General features: G+C 48.9%; 1 protein-coding gene across 4 annotated transcripts in view; it reads right to left on the bottom strand.

Annotated features, from left to right (window-relative positions):
* LOC119442339 (adenylate cyclase type 5-like) overlaps positions 1 to 24152 on the bottom strand; it is a 347702-nt gene that overhangs the window by 42497 nt on the left and 281053 nt on the right. For all 4 annotated transcript variants that reach the window (XM_049662064.1, XM_037707182.2, XM_037707185.2 and 1 more), the window contains one exon: positions 23473 to 23632. In XM_049662064.1, the coding sequence (XP_049518021.1) occupies positions 23473 to 23632 (160 nt within the window). The remainder of the gene's footprint in view (positions 1 to 23472; positions 23633 to 24152) is intronic.

Raw genomic sequence — 24152 nt, 5'->3', positions numbered from 1 at the left:
ACTGTGCGAGCGACGTGTATGTTAGTTTGTATGGAACGGCCTTTGATACCACATGTTTGATGAGGACCAATAAGAATTGAAATCGCTACCTGCAACCGATTTGACAAAATTTTAGAAAAAAATTTGTAGTCAACGTTTGACAATGTACAATGTACGTTTGACAATGTTTGACAACTAGACTAGACTAGACTATACTACATTGTCTAGTCTATACAGCGACCCTTGCAGAACATGCACTTATGCGAACCATATGATTGCGTTCGAGCGTCGTCGTCTTCGTCCACAGCTGGCGCGTTCGCAAGCTCGTGATCTGCGAGGTGAAGAGGTTTTGCGCGCTATTACTCTAGCCACCGTACTATATGACAGCGAGAGAGAGAGAGAGACGCATTGACGGAGCGGGTCTGCTGGAACGCGTTGTCGGCATTGCAACGTGGTGTCGGTGTTGCAAGCTGCGCTATGCAAGGCACAGTGAAGGCCGTAAGTCCGAGACGCGCGAAAACAAATTATCATCATCATGAGTAATAAGATGAAAAGTTCGCGCGCACTTCCGGAAAATGCTGGGCTACGATCGCCCAGCTTCGCTGTTTCAAGCGTTGCGCGGCGGAGTGCAAGGTTAAGCGTTTTTAAATTTTTTTATAGCACAGTTATAAAGAACAGGAAAAAAGGTCAGAAGTGATTACAGCAAGGGCCGGTGTTTTAATTTATACCCCATATTTAGCGAGTAAGTTCCAAGTATTCGGTATAAATAAAATTAAATACCAAGCTCATCTAGCAAGGAAAACTTACACGTCAAGGAGAAATAAGCAGCTTCTCCATGCGCGTGCGTAACTTGGTTAACCGCCAAACGTCCCAAGAAAATGATCTTGCATCACTTTTATAGCTTCGAAGGATGGTTTTCTTTTGTTTGTTTAAAAAAAATTCCTTTCCGGTCACGCACAATCGGTCTTTCGATAATCGATTGAGGTGGCCATGCTGGATTTTCGCGAGCGCGCTTCATAATGAAGTGATAGATTTGTCCCAATCGAACAGCTGCAGTTGTCGCGGTTGGGGCGGTTTTTTGAGCGTCATTAAACAACGGACCTATAAGTAGTCGTTATTAAGAAGACCAGCGGTGCATAAGCTTGGCGTGCATATGAAAAGGGCGAGCCATTTAGGTACGACGCTACATAAATGTCCATGGCACCACAACGTGTAGTCGATACCAGCGAGCAAGGAGTGCCGAACGTTCCTCGATATGATCAGAAAATGCACTCACACTGACTCAGCGAACGATGATGACAAAAAACATGCACTGGTTTACTCTTGCGAACGGGCCTCGGATTCTAACCCTGATTTATTCAAAGCAGCTCTGTGCGTTTATGTTAACAAAATTGATTTTCATGGTTATTTAAAGCCAGTAGCGCACCCAGGATCTCTGCCAGGGGGGGGTTGACAGTTTGCCAATACCATCCAAACAGCGCTAATTTCAATTTCTTCACGGGAAATTGTCAAAAATGCGCTTTTTGCGAGTGTGCAGATGATTGCGCATCTTCATCTTAGTTGCAGTACTCAAATGCGCAAGGAAAGAAAATGGGTTAAACAAAAGGGGGGGATAGGTTGGCCTCAGGGGGGGGGGGGGTTACAACCCCCAAATCCCCCCCCCCCCCCCCCCCCGTCGGTGCGCCACTGTTTAAAGCTTCAAATGCGAAGTTGCGTGTACTTAAGGCGAAACACTGGACGACTGGGCTTATTGTCCCAAAGGATGCTTGCACTGAATTCAGATAAATACATTTGACACACGACAATATTTCATGCTTTTACAGAAGATTGACGGTAGCGTCAAATCAAAGTGACGTCAACAATTTTTGCAGGGAAACTATAGGAACGGTCACATTTCAAAAGCCAATTTGGTCCTGTTTATTATTTGATACATATTTATGCTTTACTGTATCCACTTATGTTATAAACCACCGTAATTAATTTGATGCTTCCGGCAAGATTGTTCAGTATTGATTACGTTGTTCCGCTTTTCATGCAACGTAAACAACATGCGACGCCAATTTTAATGCGTTAACACCTTGCGGCATATACACACCCCTCGCGTCAAAAAGTCCGAAGATCACACAGCGCGCGCAGCCACTATATTTTTGCCGCGTTGTGTAGTCGTTGCTTGCTATAGCGCTTACGACTCTTCCAAGCTCTTGAGACCTATGAGAAGCGTTCTCAACCTTGCAAGACTTCGGAGCACGCGGATATTTGTATAGAAAATTCGCTATGAGATACTAGGAAACAGTTGCAGTCGCGCGCGGAGTGGCTTCTAGAACTGACACACTGCAGGGAAGCGAACCAACAAAACTGACTGAACGTCGATGCATGTCGTCTCCAAGAGCAGCGACAAGCTAAGCGTGCTTTAGAGAGGCATCTTAGCGTATTTGCGGCACGGCGTGCGCCCACGCTTTCCTCCTATCACAAAGGGAAAGCCTCGTGTGACGCCACGCCGCAGCAGCTGCGAGCAAGACGCACGGCGTGCGCGCAGTGTGCAATCAGGCCGCAACGGAGTTACTCCAAGCACCCGATAGGTTTTCAGACACGTGTATTGCGCACACGTGCAGAGAAATGATACTCGAAAGGTGCCGGAACATCGCCAAGCTCCGGTCATAAGACAACCAGTGTTACACTACACACTTCGATGCATTGGACAATCTCAACTACTGCAGTGGTTCAACGTGTATTGGGCTCTGGTGTTGAGCACGAGTTTGCGGAATGCAATTCCGGCTGCAGTGGCAGCATTCCAAGAAGCGGGCAGTGTTCACGAAAAGTCCCATACTCCAGTTACTATATATGACTCAACGTGGGTTCGTATACTACAGAAAGTAGTATACGAACCCACGGCTTCTCGATACGTTTAGCGAAAGCCGTGTGATCTTCAGGAGGACAAACTCCTGGACGTTCCTGTGAGAAGTTCGGCACTCCCCGAAAAACTCCTTGGAACTCGTGCATAATAACACCGACGCTCTACGGAAAGGGCTGTTTTCTTCCGAGTGTACACACACAGGGGTGACAAGGAATGGTTGAACTGTCAATTGTGACGCTCAGTAAATTATTTCTACAAAAGTGGTTGACTCGTGATATTAAATATAATACACCATGACGATGCCCGGCTGCTTGAAAACCTCTCACGACCGGCACGATGAGAAGCGGCTGCGCCGGTGACTCGCGACTCGTGCTGGCTCGCTTTGGATGCATGCGCTGGCGTGTTTAGTTGAGGGAGTTGCTTCGACGAGTTTATAGGGTCGCGTGTCAGAACGACATGTGCGGGGGGCGCTATTATGAATATTTGCGAGCGTAGGTATTTCGCCAGTCCTGTTCTAACATAGCAATAGCTTCAAAATTAGGGACCGATTGCCCGAGTGCATTCGAGGGAACAGTCACGAAATGAAGAACGCATGTCCCGCACAATGCTACCCACTTCTCGTTCCCTTGACGCGCTGCCTCTCGCGTGTGTTTTTATTACCTGTCACACCAGTACAAAGAAAGAAAGAAATAACGAAAGAAAGGTAAGTTCGTACGACGCGACGCCTTTGATCCTTAAATTGCGATATCCCTCCACGCGCACGAAACCGCGTGACCGCGTCCAGCTGTCGCCACCGCCGCATTAAAGCCACAAAAGGCCATCGTCAACCAACCGCAGTACCGACGTCGCCAGCCACCGTGCGTTGCAATTGTGGGACTGAACCTCAGACCGGCGCCAAGCCGGCACAAGACAAATGAATTTTCCCTACAGTGCCCTGCCCTCGCTGACGTTATTAATCGAACTTCGGCGTAATACCGCTGATGGACTAAAGAAAAAAAAAGAAGGTAAAAGAAAAAGATTAAAGGGAGGGCACTTGATGTGTAACAGCCGCACACTCGACTCGCAGTGTCCTTGAAAGGGCCATTAAAGACCCCTCGAAAAGTCCTCGCGGCGGCTTATGTAGAATATGTATTCGCTTTACCTGAGCACCTCATTATTTTCCCCTACTCTGGCAATTCGAACCCCGCTGAATGATACAGAGGAAAGCTTCCGGCAGTGCGTACGACGACGGCAATTTCCGGCGAGTCATGCTTATAACCATCTTCGGCGACAGCGAATTAGATTCACTTCCTGTCAGAAGAGCGTTATAAGCATACATGGCGTATAGCCATTCCATGCCCCGCAGATGCAGGGCATGAAACCCTGCATCTGCGGGATATGCTCACTCGCGTCTTCGAGCGCAATGCCTCCCGCAATGGCCCACACATGCGTCCAAATCAACGTTTAAGCGAAGGTGTGGCTTGCCCCAGCGTCAACATAAAAAAAAAAAAAAAAATGTGAGGCCGAATTCGCAAAGCTTTTCGTTCGTAAGTGCTCTTTGCCATTGGCCGGCCGCCTCTGCTAAAAACAACTCCATGATCAGGATTGGCTCGAATAATTTCTTACGAACAATTCAGGCGCAATAGCCTTTCACGAGTACGGGCCATGATCTCCATTCGCAAGGCATTTCGTACTTTATGGCGGTTCATAAGAAAGGGCGCTGGACAAACTGGATAGCAAACGCATTAGCGACAGCTGCCGGAAACATTTATTACGAAAGAAAAAAAAGTTTTGCGTATTCGGGCCCGGAAGAAGCAACGCGTAGCGTAAACTGCAATGAATACAGCCGAAAGTCATTGCAGGAAAGAAAATTCAGACAGCGCAAGATGTAAGGTCACGAGACGGAGGCAAGAAAAGCTGGCCTATCGGGAACAAGATGTGGGGGCGGAAGGGGGGAAGTGGGAAGCCTATCGAGAACGAGCTGATGCGAGCAGATAATGTGGCGCAGACAATGTACGCCCAGAGTATTATTGAAGCTTTCAACAGGTGATGAATAAAGTATGCATTAATAAAAAGACCGTCGACATTGTTTCGCAAGTTGGGTACGAAACTTCAATAGTTTTTGTTATTGTTATTGGGAACTCATTCACCGACGCGCTTATGAACGTACGCCTTGTAGCCTCCCCCGGTTGACTTCCCTGTTTTTGCTTTTCTTATATTTTATCTCTCTCTCTCTCGTGTCTCTAGTACTAAAAAATTACATAGCAGATTTGTGCTTCTCCTCGATCTCCTTACAGAGAAAAGAAAACTCTTCCCGGGGCTCCCATCGGCGCCTCCGAGCTGGTTTGCGTTGCCGCACTGGGCCCCGAAGGATCGATCTCCGTAGCCGGGTTCGGGACTGTTAACCCGATTCCCCTTTGGTTACGGCGGGGAAATGCACTGTAGTAGGGAATGTCTATGAACAATCAACAACAATGATGTCCGGTAGTTTAAAGCATATATTTACTATACTTTAGAGGTGAGATCAAGTAAGCCTATACACGTTGCCTTCGAGGCATCATTATTTTTCTACTTTTGCGTCACAACAATGTGGGAGCGGAACGGCGTCATTGGAGCCAACATGGTAATAGATCGGCTCGCACATCCCACATTACAAAACCGTCAAAGTGAATATGGCTGTATCCGCTGTTTTCGAAGAAATATTTTTATGAACGTAACAAAATTTTGAAAGCTACTGCGACAGTCGCCATAAATTTTCTTATCCGCGCATACCTTTTAATTTACTGTCTGCAACAGCGAAGGAACCTGAATGCGCTCTCTAAAAGATTAACAGAATACGATGTACTCGCCCTTGAATGACGAGCGAAGTTGTGCTCGCGGAACGAAAGCTAAAGAAAGTACGGGAACAAATCCACCAAAACGCATCATCTAGAGATGAGAGAGGAGCGCATGGTTAGTTACGATGAAATCACCAAATGTTATAGATTGGCGAGAGTTCGGTATCCCCCCGCCCACCCAACACTCAGTAAGCCGCAAACGGTGGCCAGGCGCCTCCTTCAAACCAACACCTATCCGAAACCGGTGGCCTACAGCCGGTATGATCCAGATAAACATGAGGGCAAATGTCGGTTATGTGAAGGACGGCCGGATCTCAGACACATCCTGTGGGCTTGCCCTCAGGTGACTCGACAGGGCCGCAAAATAGTTAATGAGGAGCAGTGGGCGGCCGTACTACTCAGTTCTGACCCGGAAGTACAACTCTGGGCTGTCCAGCCGCTGTTTAGGCGGGGGCCTAATCCCCAAACCGCTGGACCCAATAAAGTTATTTCTCTCTCTCTCTTTAGTGTCGCAAGGGCTTATGTATCGGAAACTTTCCGCTATGCGTCTACAGTTCAATGAAACCATAAAAAAAGCTAAAAACTATCATTTTAATGCATTTTTGAAAAACTTTCTGTTTTCGTCTCTCGCGAACTTTTTGCGGCGGGGAGGGGCCGAGATTGATGTGAAGAAGAGATACATATCTCTTTTCCAGTCCTAATGGGAGCATGGCTCAGTGTCTGCGAGGAGAGGAAAACAGGAAGAACTTGTCAGCTAAGAAGCGGCAGGCGTATAACATCGTCATTGACGGCGAATTAGTCACCGAGGCATTACTCCTTGCGTCATCATTTAACAGCTGCCTTTGTTTAGTCTACACGGCCGTTAATGGCATAAAACCAGATTTTACAATTTCTGACAACTTCCCTCAAATCACTGACATAACAATATCCGAAGAAGGCGTTTTATCTCTGCCGCTTAATGTAGACGTAAAAATGACTAGAAATTGATTTTACACCGAACACATTTCTAGTGATGTATGCATGCCGAATGGTGTTCGAAGTACCCATCTCTTATGGTGTTAGCGCGTCCTTCAACGTATGTCGTAGTCAACTAGTAGAATTATAGGCAACTGCTGCTGGGCAGAAGGAACAGCGCCCCAGCAGTAACCAGGCGTCTGAGAACGTTGACGTGATGAGGATCGTTGCCAGTGGCGTTGCAGGCGTCGCGCACCTCGATGGCGCCCTAGAAGAGACTAACGGGAAACCTTCGGCATAAGACAGCGCCCAGTGAAATATTAGATAACTTTAGCTTGTCGTCGGTTCCGATCAGACCTGCGCATACACAAAGCAGCTCATCAGGAACTCTAGTGTGCTTATAATGCGCGTGCGCACAACGCTCGTGCCGGCAGCATGAGACAGAACGCTGTCCTGGCTTTACCACCGATGCCGACTGAGCGGAGCGTTGACGGCGCGTCTAGTTCGCTTCGTCATTTTTAACAGCCAAGCTGTTTAAGATCGAGGAAAGTCCGGCAAGTGTACGCCGAAAAACCTCCGCCTGGCGATGACGTCACCATGTGTCGCCTAGCAACGCTTCACCCCAGCTGCTCTAACCGCGCCGAGCCTCGCCACAGCTGCGTGAGCCGTGACGTCCTCGCGCGCGCCTCGTCGCTTAGCTTTGACGTCACGACGCGGCGAGAGAAAAAAAATTGGAGCACGCTTAAGCTTCGCCTTTAAGAGTGGAACGCTATAGCGTTATCGGGCCCCGTTCGAACCCCGTTGTAAGCTGGCTTTCCCTTTGCAACGAGAATGTGGAAAAGCCAGCTTACAAAGACTATGCTTACACCGATCCCCTTAAAATCGGCTTCACTTATAAACAGAAATGCATTGCTGGGAAGACCTTTTTACATGGGCAATATCCGTGTATACATGGGCGTGTCCAAAACGCATTAGGCAGGCCAAGTTCCAATTTGACCAGCAGAGGATACGAGCGCCATCTGGATAATATTTTTGCAAGTAGCATACCCGAGCGCGCCACCGCTTGTATGGTAGAAATGCTGGCAAAAGGGGTTTGTGTTTAACTTTCCTCGTAAAAGAATGATGTTTTCTCGTACATTCAAATTACAATCCGACGCCACCATGTCTGTAGGTTGTGGTTAAGTTGTACTTTACTGTTTTTCTAACGGATTTCACTGTGAGAAATTCAATTTTTCTTCACCAAAACCTTGCACCTTGTGGAGGGACTGCGCGGCTGAGGTGCTGCGGGATAATTTTCTCCGCCACGGACGCCGACATCGCACGCCGGCGCCGACGCCGACGCCGGATTTTCTGCGACACGGGGCCCTTAACGCTATCGCGTTAAAAAAATGTCACAGTTTCGCCCTAAGGGCGAAGCAATGAATGCGATAGCAACACAGCAATGCCATACGAAGTAAGGTGAGCGGCTTTGGTAGCAATATGAATTGTAGTAAACATGAGCTGATTAAGTAAGCAGGTGTGCTGCGCCGTAAGTAGACCGACATGAAGAGAGACTCGATGACCACGAGAAGGTGCCTGTGAAACGGTGGTGTTCATAAGAAACGCTTCCCGTGGGCAGCGCGTGCGAAGGGACACACCTGTACCGATCCACTGCCGATCCGGGCAGCATTGCACACCACTGCCGATCCGGGCAGCATTGCATGTGTAGCGTGCGTTGGAAAATGTGAGCGCGCACAAACAAACATGAATAGATCACACTGAATGACTGCAGACAACGACTGTCAAAACGCTGGCAGCAAGCAGCGGGCGAAGGTACGTGCGGTCTATCGCTTCAACGGAAACTGAGCGGCGAATGCACGGCGCATAAAGGTCAGAGCCGTGTGGAGATAAGCGACGGTGCGAGTGAGCGACGAGCGCGGTTGCTGGCAGAGTAGAAGTGCGCCCCCCCCCCCCTCCCCCAGCTCCCTCCGGCGCTGGCTTCCCGCTTCCTTGCTTGCGCGTGGGAGATTGAGTGCGTACGCTCTCCGTGATAGTGCGCGTCCCCGCACGCTTCTGCTCGGGTATACGGCGCGCGGCGAAGATTTTATCTATAGGGAACCTGACGGCGACGGCGACGACGACGCCGACGGCAGAAATCCGGTTGAAGTGTCCATATAATTGCTATCGCAATAAAAAGCCTCGCACGCCGAGCACATCGCCGCGATGATGGGGCGGCCGAAGGAGTGCGTTACACCTGGAGAAGAGCAAACGCCGCGCGAAAGGCTCCGCGCCGCTGCTCGAGAGCGAGTGTGACGACTTCGGTCCGATCCCGAGTATTGCGCCGCCGATACGCCTCGTACCTCGTATCGCACCGACGAAGCGGCGGCGAAATGTCGGCGATTCGCAGAAGATCCAGAATTGCGAGCCCGTGTCTCTGGAAACTCCCAAACCCTGTGCGCATGCGCCAACAATAGCAGACAGCACGACGGCGGCGGCGCCGACGGTATGAATACACTTCGGACGTCCATGTAAATGTTACCACAATAATAATCTAGTTATTTCAGGATACCCTGAAAACACACACAAAAAAAAAACAAAAAAAAAAAACGATGTAACGTTTTCAAGCGCTTCTTGCCACGCTATCAGCTTCGCTGTAAAATTATATCCGTAACTTCTTTTACGTATATGAAATGGGTTCACCCGAAAAAATCGCCTGACGACTTCAGATTATCCTTCAGACCCTGTTGTGAGAGGCTGGAGGAGTACATTTAAAACCAAGCCCCCCTTCACACCCCACCTTCAAATCCCACCTCTTCTGCCTCCAGATGCTATAGAAGCAAGAAGGCACCGTACCCCATCCCTAGAATTTTAATAAAGACATGTTTTCTCTCTCTTTTATTGAAAGCGTATTCGAGAATTCATTATTCGTAATTATCTAATGTTCGTTTCTTTCGGATCTAATGGATAACAACACCTTATTTGAGCCTGAAATCATCATCAACATCATATATCATCATCGTCATCAAAATAGGCTGCTGCTGCTGCTGCTGCTGCTGCTGATGATGACAATTTTAGTCTCGAAGGCGCAGGAATGATGGAATTGAAAAAAGTTCCAAAGTATATTGCTGCAGGAGAGCCGCTGTTGCTGTGCCCATGAAAGCATCAGCTCCTGCGGTTACGCAAGGGGGAGACAACTTATGCTGAAAATGGATCGGTTTTATGTCGCCTAAGTGAAATATTGTCTTGATTTGACTAGTCTTATTATTTGGCCAATTTCAAGAATGTGTGGTGCGGCAGCATCCCACTTTTCTTCAAAAACTTGGAGGACGCATAAGCTTCGCTTTCATGAGTAGAACGCGATAGCGTTATCGGGACCCGTTCGCATCGCATCGTTCGCATATGGCAAGTAGATAGACTTCATTTACTGCAACACTGAACGTGGGAAAGCCAGCTTACAAAGACCATGCTTACATCGATTCCCTTAAAGTCGGCTTCACTTTTAAACTGAAATGCATTGCTGGAAAGACGTTTTTCCAGGGGCAATATAAGTGGTCTTATATTAAAATGTAAAGGCCATAGCACATTTTTTATTATTTTATTAATTGCTTGCCATTGCCCCGGCGTGCGCAGGTCTGGTAGCAATGTTTGAGTTTCCTCGTAGCAGAATTGGGTTTTCTCGTACATCCAAATTACAATCCGACGGCGAATCCGACGCCGAATGGTATACAGTCGTACTTTACCATTTTTCTGACTGATTTCACTGGGAGAAATTCAATATTTGTTCACCAGAAATTTGCACCACGTGGAGGGCCTGCGCGGTCGATGTGGTTGGATCATTTTCCCCGCCACCCGCGATCACACGCCGGTTGCCGACGCCGGATTTTCTGCGACACGGGGCCCTAAACGCCATCGCGTTAAAACACAACACTGTACGTCCATTTCGTGGGCGTGCTGTCCTTTCGTTTCGTTACTGTCATCGTCATTGTGCTCTGAATAACTGAAAGTTGTTTCCCATTGACAAGCTCCTCGGCTGTGCGGACGTCCAATTGCGAACGATATTTCATACATGTGTCAAATAATGGATGTAAGTCTCATTTTTTATTTTACTGAACGGACTCCGAGCAAGGTTGATAGTGGTAGGGTTAAGGGCCCCGTGTCACAGAAAATCCGGTGTCGGCGTGGGCGCCCGCGTCCCGTGAGCTAGAATTTTCGTATATATTTAGGTATTTGTATATGCCACGCCTTGCTATAAGGCATGCTGTATATGCGGTTTATATTTCCACGCCACCGACTAAAGTTGATCATACCTTATTTTACTGCGATAGCAATTATATGGACACTCCAAAGCGGGTTTCTGCAGTCGCCGTGAGGTTCCGTATGACGTCAATGGCGATGAAATCGTCGCCGCGCTCCGGACGTTGTATGTGCGAGTGAAAGGGCGCGAGGGACGCGCGCTTTCACGGGGAGCGAACGCACGGCGGAGAACAAATGCGCCTTCTGCGCCGTGCTCCCTGAAGGGCTGCCGAATTAAGCGTCTCTTTCCTCCTTTACAATCACCATATATATATATATATATATATATATATAGCAAACGCGACTTCTTCCGTCGCGCGAAAGGCCGTGGGAGGAGGGGAGGCGACATTTAGCTGCAGCACCAAATGCGTAATTATATAAAAATGTTGCGAGGTGAGAAGGTGGTAAAGACTTCCGACGCTGCTCGACGAGTTTCCGGTTCTGATCTCGTGGAAAACCTCCGAGCCGCCCCCAGAGCCCTTCACAACAGTCACCAACGCCGCGCGCGTTCGGTGCGAACGCGGGCAAAACGGCGACGGCGTCGACAACAGTTCTGCGCGTTGCTGATGCTGCTGCATGTCCAAGTTTATAGAGCTGATAAAAGTACTATCCTTACTCCGTATAGCTCGCTACTAAGTTGCTATCGCAATTGATGCTTCGCCTTTCGGGTGAAACTGCGACATTTTTTGACAATGTTGTTCCTCGGAATTTTGAGAATGACAGCCCACAAACAAATGCCTTGAAACAAAGCGCAGACAGCGCATGCCTTTTATGTTAAAACTTCTCAGACTAAAATATTAAAAGTGCGAAACAACAACAGAAAACTGAAATCGCGGCTGTGCACTACCTCTGGGATCGGCCCATGCAAGAGGCCGAGTTTCTACCAGAAAGCTCACATTCGTGCATAGCGTTCACCGCCGGCGTTTCTTGGTAAACATTACGGTTACGTAAGCTGAAGCTGTCGGGAAGCGTCAGAAGCAGTCAGGAATCTTTGAATGATATCGCGTTCCACTCTTAAACGCGAAGCTTAAGCGTGCTCCAAGGTTTTTCGATTTTTTCGGAAATGAGAAAATATTCGATGATGTCCGATTGGAAAATTTCTCTACTCCAACACCCCTACTGAAAACACACCTCCTGTATAGTTGAACCAGGACCTGGTTGAACCAACTGTCATCAAAGGCTCGTATTATCAACGTGCATGGTTGAATAGCTGCATGCGACTGCGTGCTTTACAGATATTATCGTAAATAGCCTTCGGAGTCACTCAACTTCTCTCTATCGCTTTTCTGAAAATATTTCTTAAGAAGCAGAAAGCAGCGCTAAATACTTTCTAGCACTCTTTCATTTTTATCATCGGCGTATGCCTTTTAACCTACTCTTGCTAATACAAGAAAACAAAAGCCTACTCGGTAGGAGGCTCCTTATTTTTTTCTAGCCCTAAATTACAACCTTTTCATACCACTAGTTGATGAACAAAACCTGCTAATATTAAGGTATACGCTAAAGTATATGCATACTTCACACTTAAAACGTTATACCAAGACATTCTCCAGTATGCGCACAAGCGTTTAGCAAACTCCACATCTTAAGCGGACATTCCTTCTGGGCTAGGGGGAGCATGATTGTCAACAAATAAATACAGACAGGAAAAGAACTAGGCCAGAACGTCAGAACCGCTAACTCCCTGGTACATTCCGAGCCTGCCCTCATCTTTGAGATTATGAAAATAACCTGATTTGGTTTGAAATTTCACCTGAAAGGCGAAGCATCAATTGCGATAGCAAATTTGAAGAGAGCTATACGGAGTAATGATAGCAGCTTTATCAGCTGTATAAACTTGGACATGCAGCAGCACCGGCAACACGCAGAACTGTTGTCGACGCCGCCGGCGTTTTGCCCGCGTTCGCTCAAAATGCGTGCGGCGTTGGTGACTGTTGCCGGAGCCTCTGATATAAATAGGCACTTGGTGCTGCAGCTAAACGTCGCCTCCCTTCCCTGCCCCTCCCCCCCCTCCCCCACAGCCTTTCCCGCGTCGGAAGAAGGTACGTTTACTCTACATATATGGTGATTGTAGAGGAGGAAAGAGACGCCTACTTCTGCAGCCCTTAAGGGAGCACAGCGCAGAACGCGCGTTTGTTCTCCGCCGTGCGTTCACTCCCCGTGAAAGCGCGCGTCCCTCGCGCCCTTTCACTCGCACATACAGCGTTCGGCGGCGCGCGGCGACGATTTCATCTCTATTGACGTCATACGGAACCTCACGGCGACGGCGACGCCGACGGCAGAAATCTGCTTTTGAGTGTCCATATAATTGCTATCGCAATAAAAAAAAAACACCGCATATCCACGGGGTGAATGATGATGAGTGGGCGAAGCTCCGGAGGGAATCACCGGTAAACCGTGAATCTTCCGCGTAATTCGCCCAGTCTCGCCGCACTAAATCGAACGATTGACTTGTACCAATGACACGCGCCATATGTGACGTCATTCCTATTTCATAACAGCGCCCTTCATTATAATTGCACCATCTCCCGCTTAAGGGGACGCTAGCACAAACGCGTTAGGAACGTGCAGGCGGAGAGGCCACAGCATCTCTCTAGTAAGGGGGAGAGGCCACAGCGTCTTACGCAGCCGTTTACACATGCCGGAACGTGCACCGCGTTTGCCGACGCCATCACACTACTGCTGAAAGAGTATAACCCCCGTATTCATAAACGCTCCTCGACTTGAACTTGACTTGCCACCGCCTTGGGCAGCGCGTTCGAAACGCGCTGCCCAAGGCGGTGGCAAGTCAAGTTCAAGTCGAGGAGCGTTTATGAATACGGGGGTAAGGCGGAGAGGCCACAGCATCTTACACCAGCTTCTTACACGGGCCGTAACGCGCTAGCACAAACGCGTTAGAAACGCGCAGTCTTTCGTTAATGTTGGGTATTTATTGTCATCGTGGTGCATGTGTCCATGTGCGCTTCGTGGCGTAGTGGTTAGCGCCGCGCGTTCGGAAGCGAGGGGTCCCTGGTTCGATTCCGCGCTACGGATACAACATTCAATTTTTTAACACGAAAGTGTTTTATGCCGGGGTCCACCAAGACTTCACTGACGTATTTCCGTCACGGAAATACGTCATAGAACATAATACAAAGAAAGAAACCAGAAGAAAAAGTTCCACAAACATGCAAAATTTGGAAATCGAACCCACGACCTCTCGGTCCGCGACGATAGATAACCGAGCGTTTAACCCATTGCGCCACAAACGCATTTGCAGAGAGCTACACAGACGCGCCTTATATATCTAACAATCCTCCGTGTACCCGCGCTCTTGCTCGGGGCGATGCCGCCGCCTACGAGCAGAAAAAAGTTGTCGCAGTTTCACCTGAAAGGTGAAGCATCAATTGCGATAGCAAACTTGTAGAGAGCTATACGGAGTAATGATATTAGCTTTATCAGCTGTATAAACTTGGACATGCAGCAGCATCGGCAACACGCAGAACTGTTGTCGACGCCATCCGCGTTTTGCCCGCGTTCGCTCAAAATGCGTGCGGCGTTGGTGACTGTTGCCGGAGCCTCTGATATAAATAGGCACTGCGTGCCGCAGCTAAACGTCGCCTCCCTTCCCTCCCCCTTCCCACGGCCTCTCGCTCGTCCGAAGAAGGCGCGTTTGCTCTACATACATGGTGATTGTGAAGGAGAGCAGAGACGCCTACTTCTGCAGCCCTTAAGCGAGCACGGCGCAGAACGCGCGTTTGTTCTCCGCCGTGCGTTCACTCCCCGTGAAAGACGCGCCCCTCGCGCCCTTTCACTCGCACATACAGCGTTCGGCGCGCGGCGCCGATTGGCGCTGAGCCGTGCTCCCTCAAGGGCTGCAGAAGATAGCGCCAACCTTTCCCTTTCCCTCAAGAACCACTTACCGGCGCCGATGGCGCTGAGCCGTGCTCCCTCAAGGGCTGCAGAAGATAGCGCCAACCTTTCCCTTTCCCTCAAGAACCACTTCTCGCGGCGCCGATTGGCGCTGAGCCGTGCTCCCTCAAGGGCTGCAGAAGATAGCGCCAACCTTTCCCTTTCCCTCAAGAACCACTTATCATCGGCGCCGATTTCATCTCCATTGACGTCATACGGAACCTCACGGCGACGGCGACGGCGACGCCGACGGCAGAAGTCTGTTTTTGAGTGTCCATATAATTGCTATCGCAATAAAAGAGAAGTACTGCATTATGACACTAACGCGCACCGACAGTGAACGCTTCGGTGATCTCAGCACTACGACGCCTCGATGCCAGCATTCGAAGGGACGCTGGCATCAAGAAGCACTACCAACGCCACCTAGGTGGCGTTCACCGTACTCAGCACAGCGGAGCGTGGCCTCCGCAATTAGCTCTGAAAATGTTTCTGAAGTTGATCGCGGAGGCTGCAATTACGACGCGCTGTACGCGCTGATTTGACTCGGTGACTATTCAGTTACGTGCTTTGTCTTGCGCGTTGTATTAGTGTGTCAGTTACGTGCTTCGTCTTTCGCGTTGTGCTAGCGTGTGCAGCGTAGTGCAGCTTCCATATGCACGACGGTTGCTCATGTTTTTTCATACAAGTAGACGTGACTACCTACTACTACGACGACGACTACTACTACTACTACTACTACATACTACAGAGGAGGGACAGACCCACACCCTAAGGAGCTTCGCTCCTAAAAAAATATTCACAGGATATCCACGGGGTGAATGATGATGAGTGGGCGAAGCTCCGGAGGGAATCATCGGATCTCCCGCTTAAGGGGACGCTAGCACAAACGCGTTAGAAACGTTCAGTACTCTCTAGTAAGGGGGAGCGGCCACAGCGTCTTACGCAGCCATTTACACATGCCGGAACGTGCACCGCGTTTACCGACGCCATCACATGACTGCTGAGAGAGTATACCCCCCGTATTCATAAACGCTCCTCGACTTGAACTTGACTTGCCACCGCCTTGGGCAGCGCGTTCGAAATGCGTTGAAGGTAAGGCGGAGAGGCCACAGCGTCTTACACCAGCTTCTTACACGGGCCGTAACGCGCTAGCACAAACGCGTTAGAAACGCGCTAGAAACGCGGCCTTTCGTTAATGTTGGGTATTTATTGCCATCGTGGTGCGTGTGTCTATGTGCGCTTCGTGGCGTAGTGGGCTAACGCCGCGCGCTCGGAAGCGAGGGGTCCCTGGTTCGATTCCGCGCTACGGACACAACTTCGGAATTTTTAAAGACGATAGTCTTTCTTGGGGAACTTAAACGCTGAAAATTTGGTCTGTCTGTCTGTTTGTCTTTCTGTCACCCGATTCAGCCACCCGGCCAAAGTTGGACCACTTACTTACCGCCCACACTACTTAAACTGGTACGGCTGTTCATACTTATGAACGTTATCGATCACAAAGTAAATATTACGCATATCTGAGGCGCAACATCACTAGGTAAGTATTAGGAGGTGTGTTCCTTTAATAGAAAATACATAGATACGTAACTCTAAAGACCCTAGTTTCTTAAGCTGCGCTGAAAATGCCATGCTATGCGCGCCGACGAACGACGTTCCCCGACTGCGCGCCGACGAGCGCCCTCTGCCATGGAGGAAGGAAACCCTCTGCACAAGCTCATGTTTCCCGATGTATTGCCAGATGGCGTCCATGTCTCACGCAGCGCCTCCTCAATTTTATCAATGCCAGCCAGATGCGGCCGATTCAACATAAAGGAAGCGCTGTCTGGGGCAGGGCAAAACATAAATGGCCGCTTGATGAAATAATGCGGTAAAATGAAATCTGTTCAAACAAACCTTCATGCCAGGACGGAAATGGTACGAGAACAGCATCACGGGTGGCCGCGGATCAGACCAGCACTCATGTAGTACGGCCGGCAAAAGACTATCGTCTTTCGACGACATTTGCAGCGAAGCACGCAGATACGCGGCAAATTTTTTTTCTCATTTTTCTCAGACTGGTTACACACTACTACTACACGACGGACGGCACGAGCAGAAAAGAGAAGTACTGCATTATGACACTAAAGCCCGGGATACATGGAGCGAACTTTCTCGACGAACTTCACGCGTCAAGTAACGACGCGGCGACACGACGCAGGATGTTTGCTGTGTTGCAATACATGCGGCGAACGCCGCCGCGCGTTGGCCGCCGTGTTGGCGGCGGTCCCGGCCGCCCGCTTCGAACTGAATTTGGCGTTGTCCTTGTAGAATTCACTTAGTTGGAAGCAAATGACTGCGTAAACGGCTTTCGCTTAGTCTCAGGCCGCTTCGACGACAGAGTATTATGGATAACCTTGAGTAGTTTTCGAGATCGCTTCTCGTTTCGAACGCGTCTAAGCCTAGCGAAAGAAATATCCGATGCCAGCGCCATCTATCGGGGAAGTCGGGAGATAGGCATGACGACAGCATGTGGCCTCTGAGATCAGAAGATTTCTGTTGAAGGTTGTTGTAGAGAGCTTGCACTGCTTGTCTGTTTCCTCGCAGATCAGCGGATATGGGATGTACAAATACAACGCGATTCCTGAGAGATCATACTAGGAACTACTCAATCGGTGCAGAGACATGCAGACACGGCAACACCAACGCGATTGCAGACGACGCGAAAAGGCGCGCGCGCGCGAAACACCAGCATGCATTGCGACCGGAACTAGTGCCTCCTGATTGGCTGTCGTCCACCGCTGCGCGCTAGACGCTTCCGGCGGCGGCGTTCACCCGACGAAAATGTTTGGACAGGCAGATCGGCTGCGGACGGCAAATTTCTTGACGCCGGCCGTCGGACGTTCGCCGCCCGACGAAGTTCTTCGCTCGGACGCCGGTTATTCGCTTCATGTATTCCGGCCTTAACGCGCACCGACAGTGAACGCTTCGGTGGTCTCAGCACTACGACGCCTCGATGCCAGCATTCGAAGGGACGCTGGCATCAAGAAGCACTACCAACGCCACCTAGGTGGCGTTCACCGTACTCAGCACAGCGGAGCGTGGCCTCCGCAATTAGCTCTGAAAATGTTTCTGAAGTTGATCGCGGAGGCTGCAATTACGACGCGCTGTACGCGCTGATTTGACTCGGTGACGATTCAGTTACGTGCTTTGTCTTGCGCGTTGTATTAGTGTGTCAGTTACGTGCTTCGTCTTTCGCGTTGTGCTAGCGTGTGCAGCGTAGTGCAGCTTCCATATGCACGACGGTTGCTCATGGTCATCGACGTTGGTAGTCGTGATGGAGGAGACGTGCCACCAGGCGTCAGCGTGGGTGCATCAACGCCTAAGGGCGCTTTAGCCACAAAACAGCAATAGACATTATATATCAATGTGCAATAAACATTACACTACTTCTGTGAAGACACGTTTCACTTTCGTGTTCTATACCGATTCCTATTACACACTACTACTACAACGACGGGGACGGAACGGCTGCCGCTGTAAGGAGCTTCGCTCCTAAAAGTTGTCGCAGTTTCACCTGAAAGGCGAAGCATCAATTGCGATAGCAAATTTGTAGAGAGCTATACGGAGTAATGATAGTAGCTTTATCAGCTGTATAAACTTGGACATGCAGCAGCACCGGCAACACGCAGAACTGTTGTCGACGCCGTCGCCGTTTTGCCCGCGTTCGCACAAAATTTGTGCGGCGTTGGTGACTGTTGCCGGAGCCTCTGATATAACTAGACACTTGGTGCCGCAGCTAAACGTCGCCTCTCTTCCCTCCCCCTCCCCCCCAAGGCCTTTCGCTCGTCGGAAGAAGGCGCGTTTGCTCTACATATATGGTGATTGTAAAGGATACATATATGGTGATTGTAAAGGAGGAAAGAGACGCCTACTTCTGCAGCCATTAAGGGAGCACGGCGCAGAACGCGCGTTTGTTCTCCGCCGTGCGTTCACTCCCCGTGAAAGCGCGCGTCCCTCGCGCCCTTTCACTCGCACATACAGCGTTCGGCGCGCGGCGACGATTTCATCTCCATTGACGTCATACGGAACATCACGGCGACGGCGACGGCGACGCCGACGGCAGAAATCTGCTTTGGAGTGTCCATATAATTGCTATCGCAATAAAAAGAAGCATACGCGACAATCGCAGAAACGACTCGGTACATCGAGCATTCGGAACACATTCGCCTGGTTCATTCCGACGCCGCAAAGAGAAAAAAAAAACGCCTAAAAATCCTAGAATTGAGGTCCCATTTCTCAGGGAGGTTCCAAAGTAAATTAGTGTAATTGAAAAGTAAATTGCGTACATCTCGGTCTGGGTGGGAATCGAACCTGGGCCTCCGTGGCGCGAGACGAGCACGCTTCCCTGAAGCCATGGCTTTTTTTTTTCTTTCATGGTATTTATTTCGAATACGTAAGATATTTGCATAGCGGCCAAAACAGTCTTAGCCACGTCTACAAGCACAAAACAAACACTTCACAGTACAGTTATTACAGTAAGAGTTCTCTAAAAGGGGGGCAAAAGGATACACTTCATCAACAATGGATACCAGTCTGGTTGGGAGTCTCTCTGATCATAAAAGTCTTTCAGTTGTGAAATCATCCGAATGAAATGTGACTTCGAAGATACAATTGGTTCTGCATTCCGGTCTAGCATGCGAGTTTTCCATAAACTGAGCAACGCCATAAGTAGGAGCAAGTCAAAAGGCACATCGTCACATTGAGGTGGTATCAGATATCGTATTGTATAAGCCTTTATATCAAGATCCTTTTTAAAGTCCTTTGGAGAACGTCCCAAAACAATATGGCATCCTTGCAATCAATAAAGCAGTGTTCTATGGTTTCTGGTACATTACAGAGACGGCAGTTTATCGAACGTTTTACCATATTCTCTAGATCCCTGAAGCCATGGCTGCTCCACGGTTCTGGCTTGAGAAAGGTGTGCCTAGTGCGTGTCTGATTACACACGTCACGTGGTCACAGAGACGCGCTCATGCCACTGCTCGCGCGTTCGTCGTCGTCTTCTTTCACAGCCATGGCAGGCTTTCGCCTTCACGTTTTACAAACGTGTACCACTTCTTTACATTTTTGGTAACTTAATTTACTGCTAAGTTATATGTTGAGGTTTAAAACACAGCAGGTGAGTAATAGGACAGGTCAACCGTAAATAGGCCTACGTATCCACGCGGCTGGGCTTGTTCAAGCGAATATGAATATACAGCACTGTCTTATTTCTCACGGCTTTTTGACAAATCAATACTGCACGGCGCGTTGAAATGGATCACGGATCGGCAGCGTAGTATTCGACCTGTATAAAGGCCACGTAATTATCATTACCACGTAAACAACATGACCGAAATCGTGTCGTCTTAATTTGATTCTCCTATCGCGGTGCCGGAAACTAGAAAATTTGCAGGCATAATGTGGACCAAATATGTCTTTGTACTAGGAAAATTACGTGACTCGTGTTTCTTTTGGACCGTGCTAGATTTGTAATCTTGAATTCCTAAGGGATAAGGGTATGATTTCAGCAGTCATCATGCATTTTTTTTTCAGATACAATAGTAAAATAAAAATTCCTTCCCACCCTGCTGGTACACTGTAAAAAGTCCGTAATTTGCCGTCAATAATACGGTGATAACGTCCGTAATAAAAAATGTCACAGTTTCGCCCTAAGGGTGAAGCAATGAATGTCAGCAATGTCGTACGAACAGCAATGTCATACGAAGTAAGGTGAGCGGCTTTGGCAGCAATATGAATTGTAGTAAACATGAGCTGATTAAGTAAGCAGGTGTGCTGCGGCGTAAGTAGACCGACATGAAGAGAGACTCGATGACCACGAGAAGGCGCATGTGAAACGGTGGGGTTGATGAGAAGCGCTTCCCGTGGGCAGCGCGTGCGAAGGGACACACCTGTAGCGCTGCACTGCCGATCCGGGCAGCATTGCATTTGTAGCGTGCGTTGGAAAATGTGGCCCGACTCTTACTAACTGAATGAACAAGCGTGGTGTGAGCGCGCACAAACATGAATAGATCACACTGAATGACTGCAGACAACGACTGTCAAAACGCTGGCAGCAAGCGCATACGCCGCAGCGGGCGAAGGTACGTGCTGTCTATCGCTTCACCGGAAACTGAGCGGCGAATGCACAGCGCATAAAGGTCAGAGCCGTGTGCAGATAAGAGACGGTGTGGGCGAGCGACGAGCGCGGTTGTTGGCAGAGTAGAAGTGCGCCTCCCCCCCCCCCCCCCCCCCGCTCCCTCCGGCGCTGGCTTCCTTGCTTGCGCTTGGGAGATTGAGTGCGTTCGCTCTCCGTGATAGCGCGCGTCCCCGCACGCTTCCGCTCGGGCATACGGCGCGCGACGAAGATTTTATCTATGCGGAACCTCACGGCGACGGCGACGACGACGGCAGAAATCACGTTGAAGTGTCCATATAATTGCTATCGCAATAAAAAGGCAGTCGTTCCGTTATAAACTATGGGACCGACCCGGGTGCAGCGCTTAAGAGGGGGAGGGGGTAGAAATGGTGAAGAATTAGTCGTCAGAGAAGCCATAAGGCGCCGGGCTACTTTCGATCAGTGGAACAGTGACACTATGCGCTCACTACAGAAAACGAAAAAGTGGCAATTTTTGTTGGTTGCGTGCCTATAGCAAAGCTTATACCTCTGTCACACGAGCACGCAAAAACTCTTTTACGCAAGCGGTCTTTCACCAAGTTGAAAGACTTTTGAATGAAGAGGTGTTGCGCAGCAGACACACGGCGCCGACGATCTCCTTCTAGTGTTTCCTTCTGTACACGCTACCGAAAACGTGGCGCTAGCGTTCGAAACAATATCGGCCAAAAATAACTTATGTATCTCAAAATATAAAGTGAAAACCTATTGTTTACACGTTTTTCAAATAAATTTAACATAAGAAACGTTAATATAAAGATTTATTGTAGTAGTTTAAAGAGCGTCATCACGTGACATCCCCAGCCCGTTCGACCTGCTTGCGAGAGTACAGAAGAAAATGAGCATTACTGGGTTTACTACACCTTCTGCGAGACATAAAATTATTTTTTATGATGAGCCTAAGCGACAGAAAATTACGCATTTGCTTACTTTCTTTAATATATGATAATTACTAGTGCCCACTGGTTTCGAGGCTACTCCTTTTCGGCCGTAAAGGAGATCGGGGAACTCCTCTTCCAGAAAAGACCGCTTCTGAAAAAGAGATCGCTCCCTGTCGTGTGTCTGCGGGCGAAATTCTTTTTCGGGAGAAGTCTTTTTGCTCAAAAGACTTTCTAGTGCCCGTGTGACAGGGGTATTAGTGACGTGCTTCAGAACGTGTAGTTGAAATGGAATATACATTACAGACGTCGCCAGTGAGAGCATGCATAAAATGTTTCGCAGATACATTGCCGTAGCACTCGTTGTAACTGCTGTATAGAAATACTTCCCCATCGGGGACGATTGCTCGAGCGGATAGTGCGAGATTAGCGTAAATTCGTGCCATAACTTCTTTTACGATAGCTCTTTTACAGACGCTACATGACTGAGGCTGTATTTCTTTTCGCCTAGTCACCTACTATTTCTGGCTCATTGTCGTTTTCCTCTCAAGTTTCCGCTTTGCGAGGTGCTTCTTTCAACTTCACTTAAAAATGCGGATAATATATCCTTGCATAAACAGGCGTGGCTACGCATCCAATGTGTACCGCAAATGGCTATTCATACACTGTGCGTACACGCTATCGCCACAGCTCTTTCTACACGCTCAAAGCTTGTATTTCTCGTGTATTATGTGCACGTTTATGTTGATAAGCTGGAGATTCATCTGATGAAAACCTTTTGCACTGTTTATTTTTTTTTTGGGGGGGGGTGTTCTTTTTTTTTTATTGGAAAAAGTGCACACTCCTGTTTTTCTGCCCGGCTGACACACAACAAAAACGTAAATATGCGCTTCCGATGCGATGTCGTGCTGAATCGGGAGTTGTGTGGAGCACTCGTTACTTTGGACATTTCAAAACGAAATACAAATAATTAGTCATTAGTTACAGAGCAAACTCTACGCTGAAGCAAGCCACGATGACAAAATTGTATTTCATTGATTGAAACGAGACGGGCAGGGTGATACTGCCTCGGGTGCCGCTGACCCTGTATAGTGACGCCACTGGATGCAATCTGCCTATAATGCTATCGCATTAAAACGCACGGACAAGCACAGTATGGATGTAGCCCACTAGTGGAGCTCACCGTTTACGTCTTGTCCATGCTGTGATTATATTTCTCCGTGTATTTTTGTGTTGTTGTCGTTGCTTTTTTTTCTTTTCTTTCTTTATTTTTCTTTTTTTCTTTTTTCTTTTTTTTTATTTAGATGCAGCAGCATGAGAAGATACGTCCGAGCCGGCTATCCCAAAATCCCGAAATTCGTCACTCAAGGAAAAATAAATGAAAAAGAAAGGAAGGAAGAAATAGTTTTAAAAATATACACAACATACCCACTTTTTTCAATAATTTCTCATTATTTTAATTTCTTGCAGCGAGAGACTGACGCGCACGCGCGCATGCAGTCACGTTCCCGCATTCCAGAAGTAAGAGACCAGATAAATCGGCACGATAGTCTAATCGCCGTGTAATACCGTCGCGCGAAATAGGCCGGCACAGATCGCAACTGCAACCGCAGCAAACCAAGGGCAACGACGCACCTTCTCCTCGACATCGGCCTTGTGGAAAGTGAGCGTCAGCTTCTTGCAGTGCTCGGCGCGTAGCTGCTCGATGCTGTGGGCGTCGATCGCGTGCGACAGGTAGTCGTTCACTTCCTCCTGCGAGTTCTTCTTCTTCTCGCCGCCCGAGTAGCCCTTGGTCCTGCGGGAAGACGATGACGCGATCATGAATAATGCAACGCAGCTTCATCCCGCCTCTACACAAACACACACGCATCATCCTCGCCGTTCCCCCTGAACGCAGCAGCGTTTCCCAAGAGTGCGCGCATATACAGCAAGGCTTGGTCCAGACTATTCTCTCAGCGTAATCCTCTTTTCTCTTTCACACTTCTCTCTCTTACTGTTTTTTTTAATATCTTGGCCGGCTGCTGCTACTGCAAGCAAATAAAGTAAACCATATATAGGTTGCCATGGTGGGAGCGCCCAGTGCGCGTGGTGAGGAAGCTGCCTGCATAAATTGTTGTTGCCTTCGCGGCGAGAATTTAAAAACAAATAAGAGAGGAGGCGGCGTAGCAGCAGCAGCAGCAGCAGCATCGATAAGCCACGACGCTTGTTATGCGGGTGATTTGTTGTGTCTGCGCGCGGGGGCGAAGCCGCGGAGGAGAGATCGAGAGCCCTGAAACAACAAAGGGGGGTTACACGCGCGACGGATGGCGCGCAGT

Source organism: Dermacentor silvarum, chromosome 2, assembly GCF_013339745.2.
Source record: "Dermacentor silvarum isolate Dsil-2018 chromosome 2, BIME_Dsil_1.4, whole genome shotgun sequence".
NCBI lineage: Eukaryota > Metazoa > Arthropoda > Arachnida > Ixodida > Ixodidae > Dermacentor > Dermacentor silvarum.
The sequence above is the reverse complement of the archived record's forward strand: the minus strand, read 5'-3'. Positions and strand labels throughout refer to the sequence as shown.